General features: G+C 57.4%; 1 protein-coding gene across 2 annotated transcripts; it reads left to right on the forward strand.

Moving 5' to 3' along the window:
* The first annotated feature begins 613 nt into the window (after positions 1 to 613).
* On the forward strand, positions 614 to 17,306 carry Pli (E3 ubiquitin-protein ligase pellino). Of its 2 annotated transcripts, XM_037216239.1 has the most exons (11): positions 614 to 733; positions 3,180 to 3,228; positions 4,637 to 4,708; positions 5,332 to 5,439; positions 5,920 to 6,049; positions 9,231 to 9,332; positions 11,280 to 11,480; positions 12,537 to 12,725; positions 13,756 to 13,914; positions 14,646 to 14,804; positions 15,648 to 17,306. In XM_037216239.1, exons 3-11 carry the CDS (start codon positions 4,686 to 4,688, stop codon positions 15,888 to 15,890), a joined length of 1,314 nt encoding a protein of 437 aa, XP_037072134.1. In that variant the 5' UTR covers positions 614 to 733; positions 3,180 to 3,228; positions 4,637 to 4,685; the 3' UTR covers positions 15,891 to 17,306. The 2 variants fall into 2 exon arrangements, with proteins under 2 accessions (XP_037072134.1, XP_037072133.1); XM_037216238.1 differs by lacking the exon at positions 3,180 to 3,228.
* Positions 17,307 to 19,313: the final 2,007 nt, after the last annotated feature.

Genomic DNA, 19,313 nt, shown 5'->3' on the forward strand with positions numbered 1-19,313 from the left:
AGGTCAGACATCAGCTGTTGTAATAAGTGATGCTGGTATTGTTGATGCGGAAAGATAAAAGACTTAAAGTTATTTGCGATACATTTTTAATTCAGACAACTAGAATAAGGAATTTTCATATTTAAAATATCTTTTGAAATGTTTGGGGAGTCTTATATCTTTGCCCGTACAGCTATAAAATGTCCTTCTCTTGATAGGGAAAGGTACTTAAATATACAATAGCGAAGTACGACAGGAACGTTGAAATAAGTACAAAACATCTGTGCGAAGACCATAAAATATGCAGTACGAAGTGTCTGGGCTATTGCACGATGGTTTTACAAATGATCACACTCCTTTCTGTATCCCACCCTACATACCGACGTGTTCCAACCGGCAATCCTCGTTTTGTTTATATGTGTTATTTATACTTAAGGCAAGTTAGAATGACGAAAATATTAGCCAAAACTTGCATCATGGATATGGACCAAACCACGTCCGTGACACTGTACAGCTTTGCTTCCATCGCCATTACAAAAGAAAAAGCAGCTCGTTTTCAGCCTTCTGTGTAGCCAGCTGGCGTCGTTGTAGTGCGTTAGATGCCAACACACAAATGCATAGGAAGCAAGGGGTTCAGCGGTCCCAGCTCGGGGTGTCTGTGAGGTATCGGGGTATGAGTGTTGTGAGAGGAAGGGTTGTATGAGGAGAATACGAATTGGTGCCACGTGCTGCGTGTTTCCGTGACTGGCGTCGTGTAAGTTATTGACAAGGGTTGTTTTTGTGACTTTTTAAAGATTGCCACAACATTTCAAGCTTTGTTTAGATGTTTCTACGTTGTCCTTTACGTCGGTTTCGATGCCTTTGTTAAGGTTTCGTCGTGCGTTTCTAACTGAGTTAGCTGCATAAGCTCAGTCTATTGGCGCGTGATGATATTTGGTGGATGGTACTGTAGGTTCCGTGGCTGACAAGACTCAGATGGATAGCTTCATATGTCTTATTGTCAGCATGCTGAGGGTGTCAAAATGATTGGCAGGGTTGGGTTTGAGTTCAGCATTAATTGTTGAACAGACTGGGCTCACTCAAGAACCCTACTGGCTGATGGATGGAAAGTTACAACATACCTGCATGCTTTGTACAGCATCCTTATTTTCATATTGAGTGTTTTACATACTTGATGTACAGTCAAGTGCTAAGTGCAGTAAATCTTCAGTGAGAAGGGAGTGCCACATAGGGACTACATCCCAGGCTTGAGCGCACTGACAGTCACTCATCTTGTCACTCAGAATTGCCCAATGAGCATCAAACTGGGTGGTGGGCAACCCAGCATTTATGTGTCTCAGGGTTGACAAATGGGCTGGGCAGGTCAGATATCTGGGTAATCTGGGATCAAAGGGTAATAGATAGGTGCCAACAAGCTTTATGAGACCACTGGACAGCCAGTATGCTGGTGGAGTGCTGGATAGGGGTTGTCTTGTTATGACAGCATTTTAGTTGTTGCAGCCTATAACAAATTGGCAAAGCAGCCAATGCGATGTGTTCAAGAACGTGCAGAGAAGGGCTTTTTCAATTTAATTTAATGTTCTTTACCATGAAGAATGTAAAAATTAATTTTACATGAACTGTTGTCTGGGGTCTGATATGTATTTTAAGCCATTAGCCCTGGGTCTGCCTGGATGCCTTCCCCCATCTACCCCACTCCTCCTCCCTGGCTGTGCTATGTGGATCACAACTTTCCAAAAAGGTAACATCTGATAGGCCCCTAATTAAGCTAGAGATGTGAAGGGAAGATGGGTGTATTGTTTGTTGTTAGAGAAACCAATAATATCTGAATTTCACATTTTGAAGCATAGAATAGTGTGGCATGATTTGAAACCATGCCTGAGTGCAGCATTATCATGCCCATGCCCCCACCTCCCCAACCTCTGGTCATGCTTTGATCACTGTCATCACGCTCCCTCTTCCCATTGCTAATGCAATATATAAACAGCCATATTAAAGGCATTAGGCACATCACAATTTATAGTTGCATGTGGTTTATCATAAATTATATCCTAATTCATTTAAATTATTTGTCTTGATATGACATGTTGCCATGCCAGTGGCACTTGTGCATGATGACCTCCTATTGCTTCCATGTTAAAACCAAAATTTGGCATGTTTGGATATCAATGCAGATCATATGATGGATGAATGGATGAATGAATGGAATACAAATGGATGGATGATGGAATCATTAAGGCACAATGCCTGCAAAAACACCCATCTCACCTGGATCATGAACATTTTCACCCTTTTTTGGCATCAGAGGCGTATCCAAGATGTCTGCTGCATTCCGTAGATATTGTTGGATGAAGCCACCAAACCCAAATTTTTGAGCCACCTTCTCAAGATTTTGTGAGCAGGTTGTCTGTTCTCTGAACTACATTCATGTCATGCTCCTGCACTGTAAAAAAATATGAGAGATGGTCACATATGAAGCTTGAGTGTTTTTTCAAGTTGACAGTTAACTTGTCCCACAAATGCTAAAATGTTGTTGCCAGCTTTGTCACCTTTGTCATTATCACTGTTTGCATAATAAAGCCTTGGTATGATGCTAAGTTTGGTTGATAATGTTGGCTTATCTGGTATGGATTAAAGGCCATTTGCTTACACAAATTAACCTTACAACTCATATCACCTTTTGACTCACCAAATGCATTGGAACAAGAAGTAAAAATGCACAATGTAAATGTACCCATGTGTTGTGGTTTCAAGAAAAAAATGACTTTTGTGTTTGGTTTGGTTTGGTTTCCATGAAGAATATAAATGCAAAGGATTTGTGGTTGGTTTGGGGGCCTCAGAGGCCTGCATCACACTCTTCTCTCAAGATGCCCATTGACTTGTCATCATTTCAAGATGGAGGTGTTGCTGTTTCTGAGCTAAAAAAAGGCTGGATAAATTGTGTTTTCCCCAAGCTACTCCCATATGCCCACTAAGCTGCTTTGAGAATGATGCATACTATCTTTGTCACCATGGGTCATTTGTCACTGCATGGCCATGTGACATGTTGTCACCAACCATTTCACATTATTTGAAAACAAGGTTTTAAGTGTCTTGTCAGTATACTAGTGCCTCCTGCTGCTTCAGCAGCATCACTATCAACATTTAAAGCACCTTGTATTGATGGAGACCACAGCTGAGCAGCATAGTACATGTTTCAGTTGACTGATTCTGACTCAAGGAGAAAGAAAAGGAAACATCTTAGAACTGGTTTGTAGATAGCATATAGCTTGGGTTTCATATAGGCATGCAAGGGAATTCATTACATCCTGGCTTAACAAAATCTAGCAGATTATCTTGTGTCAGTTCTGGTTTTGCCTAGTCAAGCATTAGTCTGTATGTAAAATTAGCAAAAATATATGACCATGTAATGACATGGGAAAACATAGTGTGATTAACCAGATGGCAAATGGGTCGTGACCACCATAACAGTCGTTCCTCATGGCCCCATGATATTCGTGACTCGCGACCCCTATGACTGCCGTGGCTCGTGACCTGTGACTCATCACTCACGACCCCACTGATCGTTGGGACTCGTGGCCCCTGTGCCTGTCGTGGCTCGTAACTACCGTGCCAATTGTGACTAGTAGAAGTCGTGACTCGTGACAGTCGTGACCCGTGACTCGTGACCCCTGCGGCAGATGTGACTCGTAACAGTCTTTACTTTTGACCCCATGGCAGTCGTGACTTGTGATCCCCGTGGCAGTTGTGACTCCCGTAACTGTCATGACTCGTGATCTCCGCGACAGTTGACTCGTGACCCTCATGACTGTCGTGACTCGCGACCACCGTGACAGTTGGCTGTTACTCGTGACAGTCTTGACTCGTGACCCCGATGACAGTCGTGACTCGTGACTCCCGCGACAGTCGTGACTCATGACTCCCGCGACAGTCGTGTGATCCCGGCGACAGTTGTGATTTGTGACCCTCGTGCCATCACGCCGCTCACGGACCAGCGGGAGCTGGGAGGGCGGCCACGACGGGAACAGCCCGCGCTGAACACCCTGCTGGCTGTGGGAGACCTCAGACCAGACCGGGCGGCTCGAGACTCGAGACAGCGGCAGACTAGACCTGGTGGTTTTAGACAGCGGTAGACCAGACCCGGTGGCTCGAGATGGCGTTATAGAGCAGACCTGGTGGCTCGATACAGCGACAGACCAAACCTGACAGCTCGGGACAGCGGCAGACCAGACCCGGTGGCTCGGTACAGCGACAGACCAGACCCGGTGGTTCGGTACAGCGACAGGCCAGATCTGGCGTCTCGGGACAGCGGCAGACCAGGACCAGTGACTCAGTACAGCGGCAGACCAGACCCGGCGGCTCGGGACAGCGACAGACCAGACCCGGCGTCTCGATACAGCGGCAGACCAGACCCGGAAGCTCGGGACCCACCGGGTCAGACGTCGTCGGCCCTTCTTCAGGCTGGCTCCCTAGTAATGGTCAGCTTGGTCTCCTGCAGGCGGACCTCGCAGCCATCCTAACATCAATGCCATATGGGAGTACGGCGTAGCGTAGGATTTCTGCTGCGTCAACCAGATGTTTCTGAGCCTGTCAATGCTGCGTGCTTCGTGTGTGTGTGTTGCACGGCTTGCTTCTAAAGGGCCTTTATTTGTTTCAGATAAGTTAACGGCTTGGACCAGCTGTGAATCCTATGTATTCACCACTGCATGGACGCGGCAATGCCAGAACAGTAAGTCGTGAGTCGGAACTGAGCTGAAGGGACCCCGACAGCTGTCGAGCCCGAATAGAATCTGCCATCTTTACAGGGTATATTGAACGGAGATAGTAGTCAGCTGTGATGCACTGGGAGATATTCACCGGCATGCTCTATTTAAGCCCCAACGCGGCCCAGACCCTTGGCTTGAAAGCAGTCAGTTAGCGCCCGCGTAGCAGCGACGGCCTACGGTGGCGAGGAAGGTCTCTGTAACAAGGTGAACGCCGCGCCGTACACCGCGCCAACTGGCCGCCGTCCACGGCGGATATACACATTTTTTAGGCCGTCTTTGTCAGTGCAGAAAACTGTCCGGTATGCGAAAAGAGGATGGTCGCTGCCCCCGTCCCAAAGGACACAAGTGCGCCTAAACATTGCACCTGGCCGCCGTCGTGTTGACCTTTCAAATCGTTCAAGCGTCATCGCGCCTGTGCTATCCGCCCTCCCCCCCCCCCCCCCTCCGTGCCAGCGGCGGCGGCGGCCAGCTCCGTCCCCTATGACCGTCGCTGTACCCTGATCACGTGTCTGCCGCTACGGCACCCGTTCGCTGTTCGTCTTTGCCGTCGGCCGGACGCCGCTGACCGCGGCCGTACGCTCGCCAGCGGAGCCGAGACTGACCCACCGGAGGGCATGCCCTCGGGGCCCGCGCACGACCTGGTGGTGACCCCTCGGCCGGCCGGCCAGCGCTACGGCGAGCTGGTCATTCTCGGGTGAGTCAGCAGTCCGCCAGTGACGTCACGGGAGCGCGGGCGGCGCGCGGGTGGCGCCGCGCGCTCTGAGATTCGGCTGGAACGTGACGAACGTGCGGCGTGGGGGACTGGTGGGCGCCGCTGCGCGCCGTGTGCGTGTGTGTTATTTGCGCCGGACGGGTCGCAGGTGCGCCGCAGTGAGTCACCGCCGCTTTACACTTGTGATGCGCCTGTGCGCCTTCGTAAGCGGTGTTTAAACGCACCGTCGTTTGGCCGTGCGCGTGAGCTTTCACATACGGGATCCGTCGCGCCGGTCGATAGCCGGATGGAGCCGGGTTCCCTGGACGTTACATGTACGAGCGCAGTCGCCGGCGCTTCATGAGGGGGCTGTGCGATTCTGCGTGCTGTGTACCCTGAGAGAAGCACTGACTCGCGCGCGGCACGTTCCCTCGTGGTGTGTTCGGTCTGCCCCGCCTGACGCACGTGTTGCTCGTCCGCCAGCTACAATGGCATCCTGGCGCACGGCGACAAGGAGCGGCGACCGTCCAAGTTCCTGCTGCACAAGCGGCTGGTGTCGAACGGCGTCAAGCCGGCCCGCTACTACGAGGTTAAGCAGCCGCAGATGTCCGAGGTGAGCGCTCCGCGGCCGGGGTCTGGCTGGTGGCCGGCGCGCGGAGCCGGCCAGGCCGCACCTGAGTGCTGAGTGCGGGAAGTTTTGCATCAGGGGCGGGTTGGGCAGCGGGCGGTGAAGTGGACGCAGCCGTCACTGATCGGCGAAGTGTGTCGCGAGCCGAGCAGGTCCGTCTCTGACGCCGGGTGGGCCGGGCAGAGCCGCGCCCGCCTGAGGCCGGTCAGGGCCGCGCCGGCCACGACGGCCGACGACACCGCGAACCACCGCCCCGGCCGGCCGGCGGGGCCCGTGGCACCGGCCGACCCCGGCGTGACCGGACCCCGCGGCAGCTAGCTGGCGGCCGCGTCCCGCGAGACGCCTCCCCGGCCGGCGCTCCTGACGCCCGGCTGTGATCGCCAACGGACGGAGCTGCGGGAGCGGGGCCGGTCGGGCCGGCCGCCGCGTCACGCGGCTCGCCGGGGGCTGTCTGAGTGAGGAGCGACACGTTGCGATTAGATATGGCCGCGTGGGGCCTCGGATGCAACCTATTGCAGCTGACAGAGCGGTGTCGGTGCAAACAGCTGGGGTAGCCGACGCCAGTTTGCGATGCCGTTGGGGCGTGTGTGATCATGCTTGCCCCCGTCACTGGGCAGCGGTACTGAGGGTACATGCACTGGAGGGTGACGCCACGCTTGCTGCGTGCTGGGAAACGTGATCGCTTCGGCCGCCGCCTTGGCGTACCGTGCAGCTGTATTTCACGTCCGGCATTCGTTGGCACAGATACGCTCGGCAAATATGTGTCCCGCTGCCATTCCCGTGGTTGACTGCGCCCTATTTCCCTGCGCACGAGCGCAAGCGTCCCTCCAACGGTGAGCCCGCTGTCCTCGGCTCGATGCGGGTCGTAGGAAACTCTGACTGGCTCCAGTTACGCCCTGAGCCAGGGCCCGGCACCGCGGGCGGCGATGGCTGTGATCGCAACAGCCTCGTCACGATGAGATGCGTTGATAACTCGCCGGTGCGAAGGTCGCGACGCTCCTGGACGGCGCGGAGCGGCCGGCCGATGTTGAGCGTCGGGTTGTTTGTCCGGTTGGTGAAGCGTCACGAGTCTAATCTGGCGACGCGGCCACACTCGGAGTGCCGGCCGCACTCGGAGTGCCGGTGACACTCGGAGGTGACCGCGCCGAGCGCCTGTCCCGGGCGCTTGGCCGAGCCAGCTGACCTCCGGAGCGGCGTTTTTGTGATGTCTGGCCCGGCCCTGACCTCCGTGATTGCCGTTGTTTGGCCAGGGGGGCGATCTGCCTGTTGCTGGACCTGTCGCTCGGTTGGCGCTACCGACATGTCACGGCCAGAGGGGATTATGAGGATTTAAGATGAGGATTGAGGATGCGGTTTAGGTCGGGTTGAACCAAGCTTGGTGATTCTCGGCCAACGGTGCGTACCACTGAGTATGTGCGCGCGGGCACACGCGCTGAAAGTTCCTTTTACGGACCGTGAGCAGTAATATCAAATTTGGAGTGTCACCGTTTTCGAGCATAACGTGATTCTTAGCAACTGGTCATGTTTGTTGCTTCCATAGCATTGGAGATAATCAAGTACCCATTTGTGTTAGGTCACTCACCACTGACCATTGCAGGCTGGTAATGAAATGAAAAATAATAGCCTCACTGCAGGTATTTCCAGCAAATTAATGCAACTGCTTACCATGAAATGCAATCTCATAAACTCCATGCCAAGTGGCACCAATGCAACCTTGCTGGTGTCGTTCATCAACCGTAATTTCGGCCCTGACGCAGCAGCACCACAGCCGATGCGCTGTATGCATGGTAAGCTGCGGCTCCGGCGGCGCTGAAGGGCCGACCTCAGCGGGCTGAGACCATCGAGACAGCGCCGGTCCAGCACAATGTCAGCGTGAGCCACGCGGGATGGGCTCCAGGGGAGTCGCAGCGCTGACGGACCGGCGCGGCGTCCTCTGCTGCAGCTCGGCTCAAGAGAGGCGTTTGTCATGGGCGGTGCTGATACGCGGCAAATCGCAAGTTGCGAATTGATTTTCAAAGACTCCAGATTGTCACAGATGACACCGCCTGTGGCTACGTCAGAGCGGCGTGCGCCGGTATTGCGCTTGTGTGTGCGTGAATATTATTGCCACTGGCGTCATAGGCAGTATCTCGGGGAACGGCGTTCATCCATGAAGAACGGGTCCTAATGTGTTCGTTATGTGCTGTCTGAAAGCTGTCTAAATTGCCGATGTCGGTGTAAACAAGTGAGATCCGAAAACCACGCCTGCAAATAAAATCGAGATCGGGAGAAAGAGATGGTGGCGGGGAGGGGAAAATGAGGCGTTGCTCATCATCTGATAGCCTGTCTTCTGAGCTGGGGCGCTACAAAGACCGCAAACTGCATCTTTGGTGGCCCGGGAATGGCCTCTCGTCCTGTCTGATAGTGTCCCGTTTAGTCGAACTTCGCCCTTCTGGCTGCGAACTGGGCCGGTTCGCCCTATCCGCCGCTCTACCGTGTGTATTAGCTGTATTTTAGCTGTGTTATTACATTCATTAGCTGTGGTATTGTACTCGATTACTGTCACGCCTTTAAGCGCTACTAGCATGATGCAATTTTGTTTGTTCATCTGCGGGAAACATTACTCTTGGTTTCGTCATTGCTCGGCGGTGTAAACATACATCCCCGATGACGCGTTGAGATCGCTACGCTGACTGAGCTGTACTAACCATGAACGTCTCGGCTGGGGGAAACATTGCTCTTGGTTTCGTCATTGCTCGACAGTGTAAACATACACCCCCGATGACGCGTTGAGATCGCTGCGCTGAATGAGCTGTTCTAACCACGAACATCTCGGCTGCGGGAAACATTGCTCTTGGTTTCGTCATTGCTCGGCGGTATAAACATACACCCCCGATGACGCGTTGAGATCGCTGCGCTGACTGAGGTGTACTAACCATGAACGTCTCGGCTGTTGGAATCAACCATGCTAATGATGTGCACAACAGGCGAACATGCTGAGCTGACGTTTATTTTATGGCGAACCAGTTGCAGGCATTGTCTTCTTTGTAAGCCAAGGTGCAATCGTAGCTGGCACGCGCTGCAACGCTGCCGCCAGCTGGCGCCCTTCGGCGGCCCGGCTGCCGCCGCCGTCGCTCGGCAAGCCCAGCCGTTCGTGCCGTGACCAGCGGCGGGTCCTCGGTTTCAGGCGGTGCGGGACCGGTGTCAACACAGCGTCTCGTACACGCTGTCGCGACACAAGGCCATTATCGTCGAGTACTCGGCCGACCACGACACTGATCTCTTCCAGGTGAGTCCGCGGCGCTGCTGTGAGGCAGCAGCAGCGGAACGTTGCGCGTTGGTGTTCGCGTAGACGGTGCAAAGCTGACGAACGTCAGGACGACAGTTCCAGCATTGTGAGATCGTGTGGTCGCAGGAGGTGTTGAGGCTGACGTGCTTTCGGTGAAGAATGCCCTTGAAACGCTGCTGCACGAGCATTACATTCTGGTTTTTGTCAGATTTTGTGTTGTTCCGCGCGCCAAGTTTACCAGACCGAGGAAGCCCCGTATGTGGCAAACACGGCCCCACATCCGCCTGCCGGCCGCGCGCGCCGCAATCACCGCCGGACGGCCGGAGCTGTGACGGGGCCCAGCACGCTCCGGCGTGCTGACGGGTCGACCGGGCCGGGCCGGGCCGGGCCGGGCCGGCGCGATCTCCCAGGAGCGGGTGCACGGGTCATCGAGCCGCTTCGATCGTTGTCGACGCTGTCGTTTGTTTATGGCCATTGCGCCAGCGTTGTGACTGGCCTTACGTCGCCGTGGCCGAGTCAGCGAAGCTCTGGCGAGGGCTGCACCGTCACGCTGACAGGCCTCTGACAGGCTGACAGGCTGACAGGCTTCGGTCGCCAGGTGGGCCGGGTCTCAACTCTGGAATACGCCGGTGAAACGGCGCATCGGACTCGTGTCCGACAGCAGAGTTTGTGTCTTGCCGAATGTGCGACGCGCGTCGGATGGTCGTCGCCGCACCTCCGTCACCCCGCGTGCCCTGATCGCCTCACAGTAGGGGGCGGATAGTGGAGTGGCCGACGCGTCTGCGCTTATCACGGTTCGTTTGGGAAACCAGAGGTATGGGGTTTGATTCGCCACAGTGCCCACCCTGCCAGGGTGAGGGACGCCATGAAGCCTCAATAGCTCAGTGCGTCGTTGAGCCCCAATGACGACGACGACCACTTCTCAGCACCGGCTGGGCCGAGGGTCTGCAGTTGACCGTCACCAGTCTCCAAGAAGTGCACCAGGCAACATTAGTTCTGTGAATTATTAACCGCAGTGTCCGGTCAGCCGCTGTGTGCCGATACCGTTTCCGTCTGGCCGGCTGGCCGCGCGCGCCTGGTCCCTCCCCCTTCCCGCCGTCTGACCCCGTCCCTCGGCCGTCTGACCCCGTCCCTCGGTGTCTGAACCCGTCCCCGGCCGTCTGACCCCGTCCCCCGGTGTCTGACCCCGTCCCTCTGCCGTCTGACCCCGTCTCCCGGTGTCTGAACCCGTCCCCGGCCGTCTGACCTCGTCCCCCGCCGTCTGACCCCGTCCCTCGGCCGTCTGACCCCGTCCCCCGGTGTCTGAACCCGTCCCCGGCCGTCTGACCTCGTCCCCGGCCGTCTGACCCCGTCCCTCGGCCGTCTGACCCCGTCCCCCGGTGTCTGACCCCGTCCCTCGGCCGTCTGACCCCGTCCCCCGGTGTCTGAACCCGTCCCCGGCCGTCTGACCCCGTCCCTCGGCCGTCTGACCCCGTCCCCCGGTGTCTGACCCCGTCCCTCGGCCGTCTGGCTCCGTCCCCTGGCCGTCTGGCCCCGCTTACCGACTGTGTCACCTCGTCCCCCGGTGTCTGATCCAGCCTACCGGTCGTCTGAGTCCGTCCCCCAGACGCCTGGCCCCGTCCCTCGGCCGTCTGACCCCGTCCCCCGGTGTCTGAACCCGTCCCCGGCCGTCTGACCCCGTCCCCGGCCGTCTGACCCCGTCCCTCGGCCGTCTGGCTCCGTTCCCCGGCCGTCCGACCCCGCCTACCGGCTGTCTCACCTCGTCCCCCGGTGTCTGATCCAGCCTACCGGTCGTCTGAGTCCGTCCCCCAGACGCCTGACCCCGTCCCCCGGAGTCTGACCCTGCCTACCAGCCGTCTGACCCCGTCCCCCGACCGTCTACCACCGTTCCGAGGTGTCTTACCCCGTTCTCCGGCCGTCTGACCCCGTCCCTCCGTGCGCCGCCAGGTGGGCCGTTCGTCGGAGTCGCCGATCGACTTTGTCGTGCTGGACACGATTCCGGGCGTCAAGACGGAGGACACGCGCGACAGCAAGGTGGTTCACTCGACCATCTCGCGCTTCGCCTGCCGCCTGCTGGTCAACCGAGCCACCCTCAAGGCCAACGTGTACGCCGCCGGCTTCGACTCCTCACGTAACATCTTCCTCGGGGTGAGAGCCGGCACGGTACAGCTGATGTCGGGCGGCTGGCCGGGGGCAGCTCTGGGTGGAGGGGAGGCGGGGCTCGGTGTCGACATCGGGGGACGTGCTGTCGAGGTTCAGACTGGGCGCAGTGCGAGGATCGAGCGTGTGATGTCTTCTGGAAGCGGGACGCATGCTCAGCTTTTCCAGCGGCCTGCTGATGGCGAGCGTCGGGGCCGAGGCCCTTCATTCAGCTTTAGTAAGTACGCGTAGGAGGACTAGCCGGCGTCTTGCTTGGCCCGGTGCTCGGATGAAGGCGTGTACTGTGGACGTGTTCAGTGGGCTGTACGTGGCGACAGACTGCCGACGCCGTGCCTGCGACGTGTGGAACTGTTAACGTGTCTATTCAGGCCGAGGGCGGACATGTGTCTCGCGGTATACTTTGCTGTTTGCTCGCATCTCAGGAAAGCGAAACTGATTTGCCCCAACATCGGCCTCTTGTGGGTGCGGGGACGGATCCCGCGTGCTCTTGCCGTAGGGGTGAGCGGCCGACCTGAGCTGCCTATGGCCATCGTCGGGCTGGCTGGGAGTACCACTGCACTGCATCGTCTTTGCGCGAATTCCTCGCTTGTCTAGATGAGATGCCGTAGGAAATGCAAGACGACGCTGTTATGAATGTCCACGGACTAAGTTATTGCGCATCATCCGGAAGAGATAGTAGGCACGGAGAACTATGATAGTACGATAGCACCATACGTTGTAGTAGATACGATGTAGATGATGTAGTACAATGTCATAGTACGATAGCAAGAAGTACATGACTCGAGTTCCTCTCTTCTGTGTGATTCAACTATCCATAAACGGCTGTAGCGGCTGTGCAGGTCAGACGGGGCCTGCTGCATGCGCAGAAGGCCCCGTCTTAGGGTTCACGGGTTCAGTGAACTCGTCAGTGAGGGTTCACTGCTTGCACAGTGAACCTTCTGCAGCCCGGCCGCCGTGGCCGCCACACGTGCCCGCCCTCCCCTCGCCGGCGCCTCCCAGCCCGCGCTGCCTGCCGTAACACGATCGCCGCCACCGCTGCCGCAGGAGAAGGCGACCAAGTGGGAGACGGACGGTATCATCGACGGCCTGACGACCAACGGCATCCTACTTATGCACCCACGAGGCGCCTTCTGCGGCGGCCAGGCGCGGCCTGGCCCCTGGATGGAGGTGTCCGTCGGCGGCGGCATGTACGGTCTCCGCGCCACCCGCTCCGCCGCGCAGAAGGGCATCAAGGTGAGCTCAGAGCGAGCGGAGGGGGGGGGGGGAGGTGGTCGGGCGCTACGGTAGTGTCATGACACGCAGCTGGAGGAGCTTTCGGTGGGTGGGTGCGCGTCTGGGAAACCATACATACGGGATTCGATTTCCCGCGCTGCCCGCCCTTCCCGCCAGGGTGAGAGGCAGGCGACGTCACATGGCCCCCGCAGCCGAGTGAGTCGTAATTCGCCAGTGACGACGGCGAATGTTCAGTGGGTTGCCGGCCTGCGGCGGGTGCTCAGCTGACAACACGCAGCTGAACAAAATCACCTGGTGGTGTGCAGTGGACGGTAGGCCTTGGAGGACTGACATTGAATACTGCAGTTTTAATACGTTGTGGGATACAAGACGATGCTCGAGGTGCAGTACACACCATGCATCATGTGGCGTGCGCACAAGAGACCACTGCTTGCGTACACACTTAACAGTTCGTAGACAGAAGACGATGTGGCGTAGATGCTGTAGTTATTTTGCTGTCCATGGGCGAGGTAAGGTAAGCAGAGGGCAGTGAGTCGCCAGCTGGCGGATGGAGGGACGGCGCGGCCTCCGTCGCGGCGCCGGAATCGCAGTCCGGACCCCGCCGGCCTGTGTGACGCTGCACAGACCGATCCGGCACGCCGGACGTCCGGTTTTTGGCCGCGCGGCCCGAGACTCCATTTTGTTGGACTGCGTGGTGAGCGGGGCGGCGGCGGCGAGGTCTCCTGCCGGGCCGCTGACGCTCCCGGTGATGGTAGCTGCCTGGAGCTGCGGCCTGTTCTGGTGGACACGCTGCGGAGAGGCCCCATGTCGCCAAATTTGGGAGTGTTGGGGCCGAGGGCACGCCACATTTTCTGCTTACCGCGATGTTTTATTGGGTTGGACGCGATCAACCCGTAATGCAGTGCACAACAGCTCTAAAACGTGCATCACATCACCGCCACCCGCTCAGCAATCGGTGGCCGCATCAGCAGAGAGCAGTGCCGCGTTTGCGGGCCCGGCGCGTCTGACGGTGGCGCCTCCCCGCGGCCAGATCGAGGACCAGACGAGCGAGCTGCAGGACGGCACGCTGGTGGACCTGTGCGGCGCCACGCTGCTCTGGCGTTCCGCAGACGGGCTCAGCCGCTCGCCCACCAAGCACGACCTGGAGCGCATGGTGGATCGCCTGAACGCCGGCCGGCCGCAGTGTCCGGTGAGCAGGGGAGCGGCGACGGCCCCCGCTGCTGCCGTCTGGTGGCGGCAGACGGGAATCGCAGGATGGCGGGGTTTGTGGGTGTGAGGCAGGGAATGGGAAGTGTTGATTGTGTTGATTGTGGAACAAATCGGAGCTCATGCCGACGCACTAGTTTCCTGAAGGCGGTTTCCTTTTTCCAACTAGCGTGCTGCGCATCCGTTTGACATTTCAGCAGCTGTTGGCATCTTCGTGTGTGGCGTATCGTGTGTGTGTTCGGCCGAATGTGTTACATGCAGCTGTTTTGTAGTTCGATCTCAGTCGATGAATGCCGCAGTCTGTCTTTTCGGTGATCAGACCCCGACAGAGCCCGGACCAGGCACGGCTGCGTGCGTGGACCGCTAATGCCCTGTAGATTCTCTCAGCTAAACACATCGCTGTGGTGGTGATGGTGTCCATGTTTCAGCACTGCAGCTCCTGCCCGCACCTGCGTCGCCACGCCAGAGGCAGTCATTGCTGTTAGGTTGTGCCTAGTTAGTTCCTAGTTAGACCACTCCCAGCCCCTCGTGCGCGGCCTCGTCGTCACTCGCGATGTTATCTGTTGGGTGTCTAGAGGGCCCAGAACGCCGCGTGCTTACCGTGTTCCGAAGCCGGCGCCGGCCGCCACCTGCGCCAGCGACGGGCGTTGCTCGGCAGCCGCGCGAGCCGCGCCGCCCCCGGCCCCGCCCGCCTGACGCCCGCCGTCGTGGCAGGTGGGCCTCAACACGCTCGTCATCCCGCGCAAGTCCGTGGCGCCGGCCAGCGGTGACGGCGAGCCCTGGGTGTACCTGCACTGCGGCCACGTGCAGGGACGACACCAGTGGGGCCAGGAGCAGGGCACTGACTCGCGCACCTGCCCCATGTGCCTGAAGGTAGGCGCGGCCAGGGAGGGAGGGAGGGAGCGCCGCTGGCTGAGGGATGCATCGGGGAGAGGGATGGTGCGCGACTGTGCGGTTTGTGCCGTTTGTTCGAACGCTGTGCTGTTTGTGGTTTCGAGCGCCTCCATCGCGCTGGTAGCCGGACTCATCGGATGCTGTGGTTGGGCCGACAGCTCACTCCCGGAGGGCCGCGTCGCGTCGTTTTGTTTCAGTCGTCTGACGTCCTTGGCGTACCGTTCCCCAATCCGGATTGTTTCGTGGCGCTCGCCCGTCGTGCTCTCGCCGTTTACTGAGGGGTCCGACTCTGCTCACGGCATGCAGCTGCGCGTCCGCGGGACCTGGTCTGAGCGTTCTCGTGACGATTCGTCGGACGCCATTACTCATACCTTGTCAGATGCATCGAGCCACCAGGAGCATAGCCCAAATGGATAATTGTTCTGCGCTAGACTTTGTGCTAGAATTTCCATGGATATCGCATTCGTTAGATCCCCAGATGTGATGTGTTCATGCCGTCTGCGCGGTCTTCCCCTACGTCTGACAGACGGTACATTGTACCCGGTGTTGTCCAGTCCGAGCTCACTGCCACCGTCTCCAGCGCCTTGTCGCTGTGCATGACGGGCCATGTCTCCATCCATCGCCGGAAGATTGGTCTTGGTCGCCTCATCCCGCGCCCCCGCGCCTCTCCCAAGCTACTGGGCTCCAGTCGGCGTCCGTCCGGACCTTCTCTCTCGCACCCCGCTCCGCCATCCGCCCCCGGAGTCCCGGATCCAGAGTTCCAGAGCGCCGGGACCCTTGAGTCGGAGTCGGAGTCTGACGCTGACGCTCGGCCGCCGGCAGACGGGCCCGGTGGTGCGCCTCTGCATGGGCATGGAGCCCTGCTTCCACGTCGACTGCGACGCGCCCACGTACGCGTTCAACCCGTGCGGCCACATGGCGTCCGAGGCGAGCGTCAAGTACTGGTCGGCCGTCATGATTCCGCACGGCACCAACGGCTTTCACTCGATGTGCCCGTTCTGCGCCACGCCGCTCAACGCTCCGGCACCGCACGTCAGGCTCATATTCCAGGACAATCTGGACTGAGCGGCCGCCGCGCCACACCGCATGTGCCTGCCGCCGCCGCCGCCGCCGCCACCACCGCCCACCATACAAAGCAGCAGTGAGTTTGCACCCGTCTACGTGGTCTTTCGCGAGGTTGAGGCGCTCGCGCGCGCGGTCGCCCGGCGCCGGCCCGGACGCGGCGTGCTTTATTTATTCGCCGGCCGCCGCGCGGCGATCGCTTCTAGTGCCGGCCCACGTCCGGCGGGCCTCCCTCGGCTTCTCGCCCGGGCCTGGTCTCGCTCCGGCGCGCTCGAGCCTACGCAAGTGTTTGATTGTGTACATATGCAAAAGACAAGGGCATAGTTATGGCCGACGTGAAGCTATTTTTAGACGAACATTTGACTACGCCTGTAACCGTCTACATAACCGCCACTGAGAGAGGCTCTTGCTTTGCGTTTTGCTGGTCTGTTCTTGTGTGGTACCGACCTAACCACGGCGTGTTTTCCGTCGCTCTTGCCTATTTCCAGCCTTGTTTTAGGCGTGATGGCGCTTCACTAGCGTGGCGACACTCTGTTCTGGGCGCGAGCCGCGCGCGCGCTGCCTCCGTCTGGCCAGTCGTCTGTTGACCTGTCTGCTCGTGTTCGCCTCCTGTGCCGATGATGTGAGGCGCCGGGAGCTCGAGCCACCCCCGAGGGGAGGGCGCGATGCCGGCCGTCGGCCTGCGCCGCCCGGCGGTCCGTCTGCCTGCCTGCACGTGTGTATGCGTGCGTGTGTTTCCGCGTGTGTGCGTGTGTATGCGTGCGGGGCCGGTGGCAATGCGGAATGCCAGAGGCCGGCCGGGCCGTCAAATGCAACACTACTTAAAGTAGCGCGCGCCGTGTTGTAATGAGCTGCGGCGCGCCGCCTGGCCCGGCTGGAGGAGCGGCTCCGGCCCGGCCTGGACCACTCCACCCGGGCTGAGCGGGCGCCGGACGCGACGTGCTACCTCCACTGGCACCTCTGCTCGGGAGTAGTACCGGCGCTGGTGCACGGCCCGGGGCACTGAAGTCAGGCCTGGATTAGGTCCGATCTTACTCCTGTGTCCTCACCAGCTGCGGAGGTTTAACCCTCCAACCCCCCCCCTCTCCCCCTCCCTCTGCTCCCTTCCTTCTCCTCCGCCCAAAGATGCCTTGCTCCTCCCCGGGCTGGTCGTCTTCGACGGCGCGCGGTCGCTGCCGGGCTCCCGCCGTCACCCCACACTCAAGCGACGGGAGGCCGCGGCGTCCACAGGTGCGGGGCGGCCGACGCTGGAGGCCCCGGGCCCAGCGCCGGCCGCCAGGGAGGGGGAGGGGAGAGGGGCTCGCACATGCCGCGACTGCTCACCCGGCCCGGCCGCCGCCTGTACAATGTACATACGTCGTGCCGTGTCTAGGAACATCATTAATCTGTACGTGCTGATACGAATAAAACGGAAAGCAGGTGCGCGTTTATGCGGCGGTCCGAGTCGTGCTCGGGTCATACCAGTACCCGGTTGATCCACGAGGCCAGCGGGACGGTCGCACCTCGCCCTGAGTCGACGTATGAAGACCGTCCAATGTTAGTCATGTTTTACTGTTTTTCCCACAAGAATGATCGCCGTACTCGTGAAAAGGTTTTCCAGTGGCGGGTGTTTTGTCGGCTAGTGTTTGCCCAACCGAGGCTGGGTGGGCGGGCGAGAAGTAATGTCACACTGCTGACGTGATCCGGCATTTGTTGACTTTCGCTTGACAGCAGTCCATAGGTGTAGGAACGTTTCAAAAAGTGTGGGGGGGGGGAAGCTCAGGGTGTACTTCAGGAACTTTTTTGGAAAGCCAACCCGATGACCGGGGGGGGGGGTTGGTAGGTATGCAGGTTGTTGCCGCTCTTTACTCAAATGTCATGGTTGCTATGCTAGATAAGCATCTAGAGCTGTTTCTCACTGTTGCACAATCTTGCATGTTCGACCCATCTGTCATTTGACAAATAAGGCTATCCAGCTTCCCTAGATTATTCGTCCAATTTAACATGGGCTTTCCTGAGGAGACGAAATTCCACGAGCGGGCAGGCATTTTGAGTCATTGAGAAAGCATCTGCCTCCACAGTGTAGATGCCAAAATACGGCCTGGATATAGGCTGGTGAGAATTTTGAAAGAGGATCGATGGCTTACAATGCGACGGATTTTTCATGCGCCTTCATTTCGCTGTGCGCTTTTCAAGAGATAAGGCTTGTCTTAGCACTTTAGGCGGAAACAAATTCTGGAGCTTGAAACTGCTAGAAACAATGACAAGAGCCATAATACTGGGGGTTCTCTTTTAAGCATCAAGCCACATATGTTCCTTATCTGGGCCCTGCTGCTGCCCGCCGTCGGTGGTCACTGTCCTGGCCCGGATGTCTCCCGCATGACTGACTGCGAGCTGATCGTAACTTTGTTGCATACTTTTGGATCAGCGTTACTACTGCATGGTGTATGAAACATGTGCTGAGCACCTGCAACAATATGTTTTCCGAATTATCTTCCCTCACACCACACCATCGCAGAAAAAACAGCCTCCAGAAAGCTGTCTGCCTTAGGTATGGATTGGCCCAACGGACACTTAACTGCCCATCATGCAACGTACACGACTTGATCTGCTTTTGTGTGTGGGCAGGGGCGTAGCCAAGGGGGAACACCAGGTTGACAAAAGCCCATCTTATGGTGATCCCCTAAAATCCCCCGATATAGCTTACTTGTTAACAAGTGACATGGCTTTCTTCGTTTTATTGTTATTCTTACCTTGTAACCAGAACAGAAACCAGGAGCTCTCCTAGCTCAATTGTTTGTATTTTGAGGTCAATAAACTGCAGAAATCAATTGCTGAACGGCTGGATGGAACAAATCACCGGCGCTCTAAATTTGCAATGGTTTGTTGACTCTTTCTAAACCAATAGGATTCAGAAGCCTTATTAAATTTTTATCTGTGTTCTATAGACATTGAGGACATTGTGAAGGTAGATTGTGGATCGAGATGTTTGATCCAAATTTGAAGATGAAGATTCGATTGCAGATCGAGCGCTCAACAATGGCTCTTAACATGGCCAAGCCATGTTTGTCTGCAGTTGTTCACCATTCAGTCAGAGTCGATTAGTGACAATTTATGTAACGCGCTTTTTAACCTGAGCGCTCGCAAATCTTAGCAACAAAAACCTCGACACCAGGCGTTGCAGTTTCCTAAGTTCGCGGAACGTTAGCCCAGTAGGTAATATATAGCCGTGGCCCACCGGTGGACGAAAATGACGACGCTTCCGAAAAGGTATCTTTGAACGCTTCATGACATCAGAACTTACATTTAGAAGGCAGTCTGAGCACATAGTTAACGTGTGCAATTTTGAGACTGATGAAAAGAACGGATTGGCCCTTAAAGCACCGCGAAGTGGGGCTGGAATCTGTTGGTTGAACTGGAAGGGTGAAGGTAGAATCTCCATTTGTC

The sequence above is a fragment of the Pollicipes pollicipes genome, unplaced genomic scaffold, assembly GCF_011947565.3.
Source record: "Pollicipes pollicipes isolate AB1234 unplaced genomic scaffold, Ppol_2.1 Scaffold_4002;HRSCAF=4701_pilon_pilon_pilon, whole genome shotgun sequence".
NCBI lineage: Eukaryota > Metazoa > Arthropoda > Thecostraca > Pollicipedomorpha > Pollicipedidae > Pollicipes > Pollicipes pollicipes.

Coding starts and splice junctions, on each gene's coding strand:
- Pli (XM_037216239.1), top strand. CDS start 4,686: ATGGACGCGGCAATGCCAGAACA. Junction 4,709..5,331: donor GACGCGGCAATGCCAGAACA/GTAAGTCGTGAG, acceptor TACGCTCGCCAG/CGGAGCCGAGACTGACCCAC. Junction 14,805..15,647: donor CCTGCCCCATGTGCCTGAAG/GTAGGCGCGGCC, acceptor GGCCGCCGGCAG/ACGGGCCCGGTGGTGCGCCT.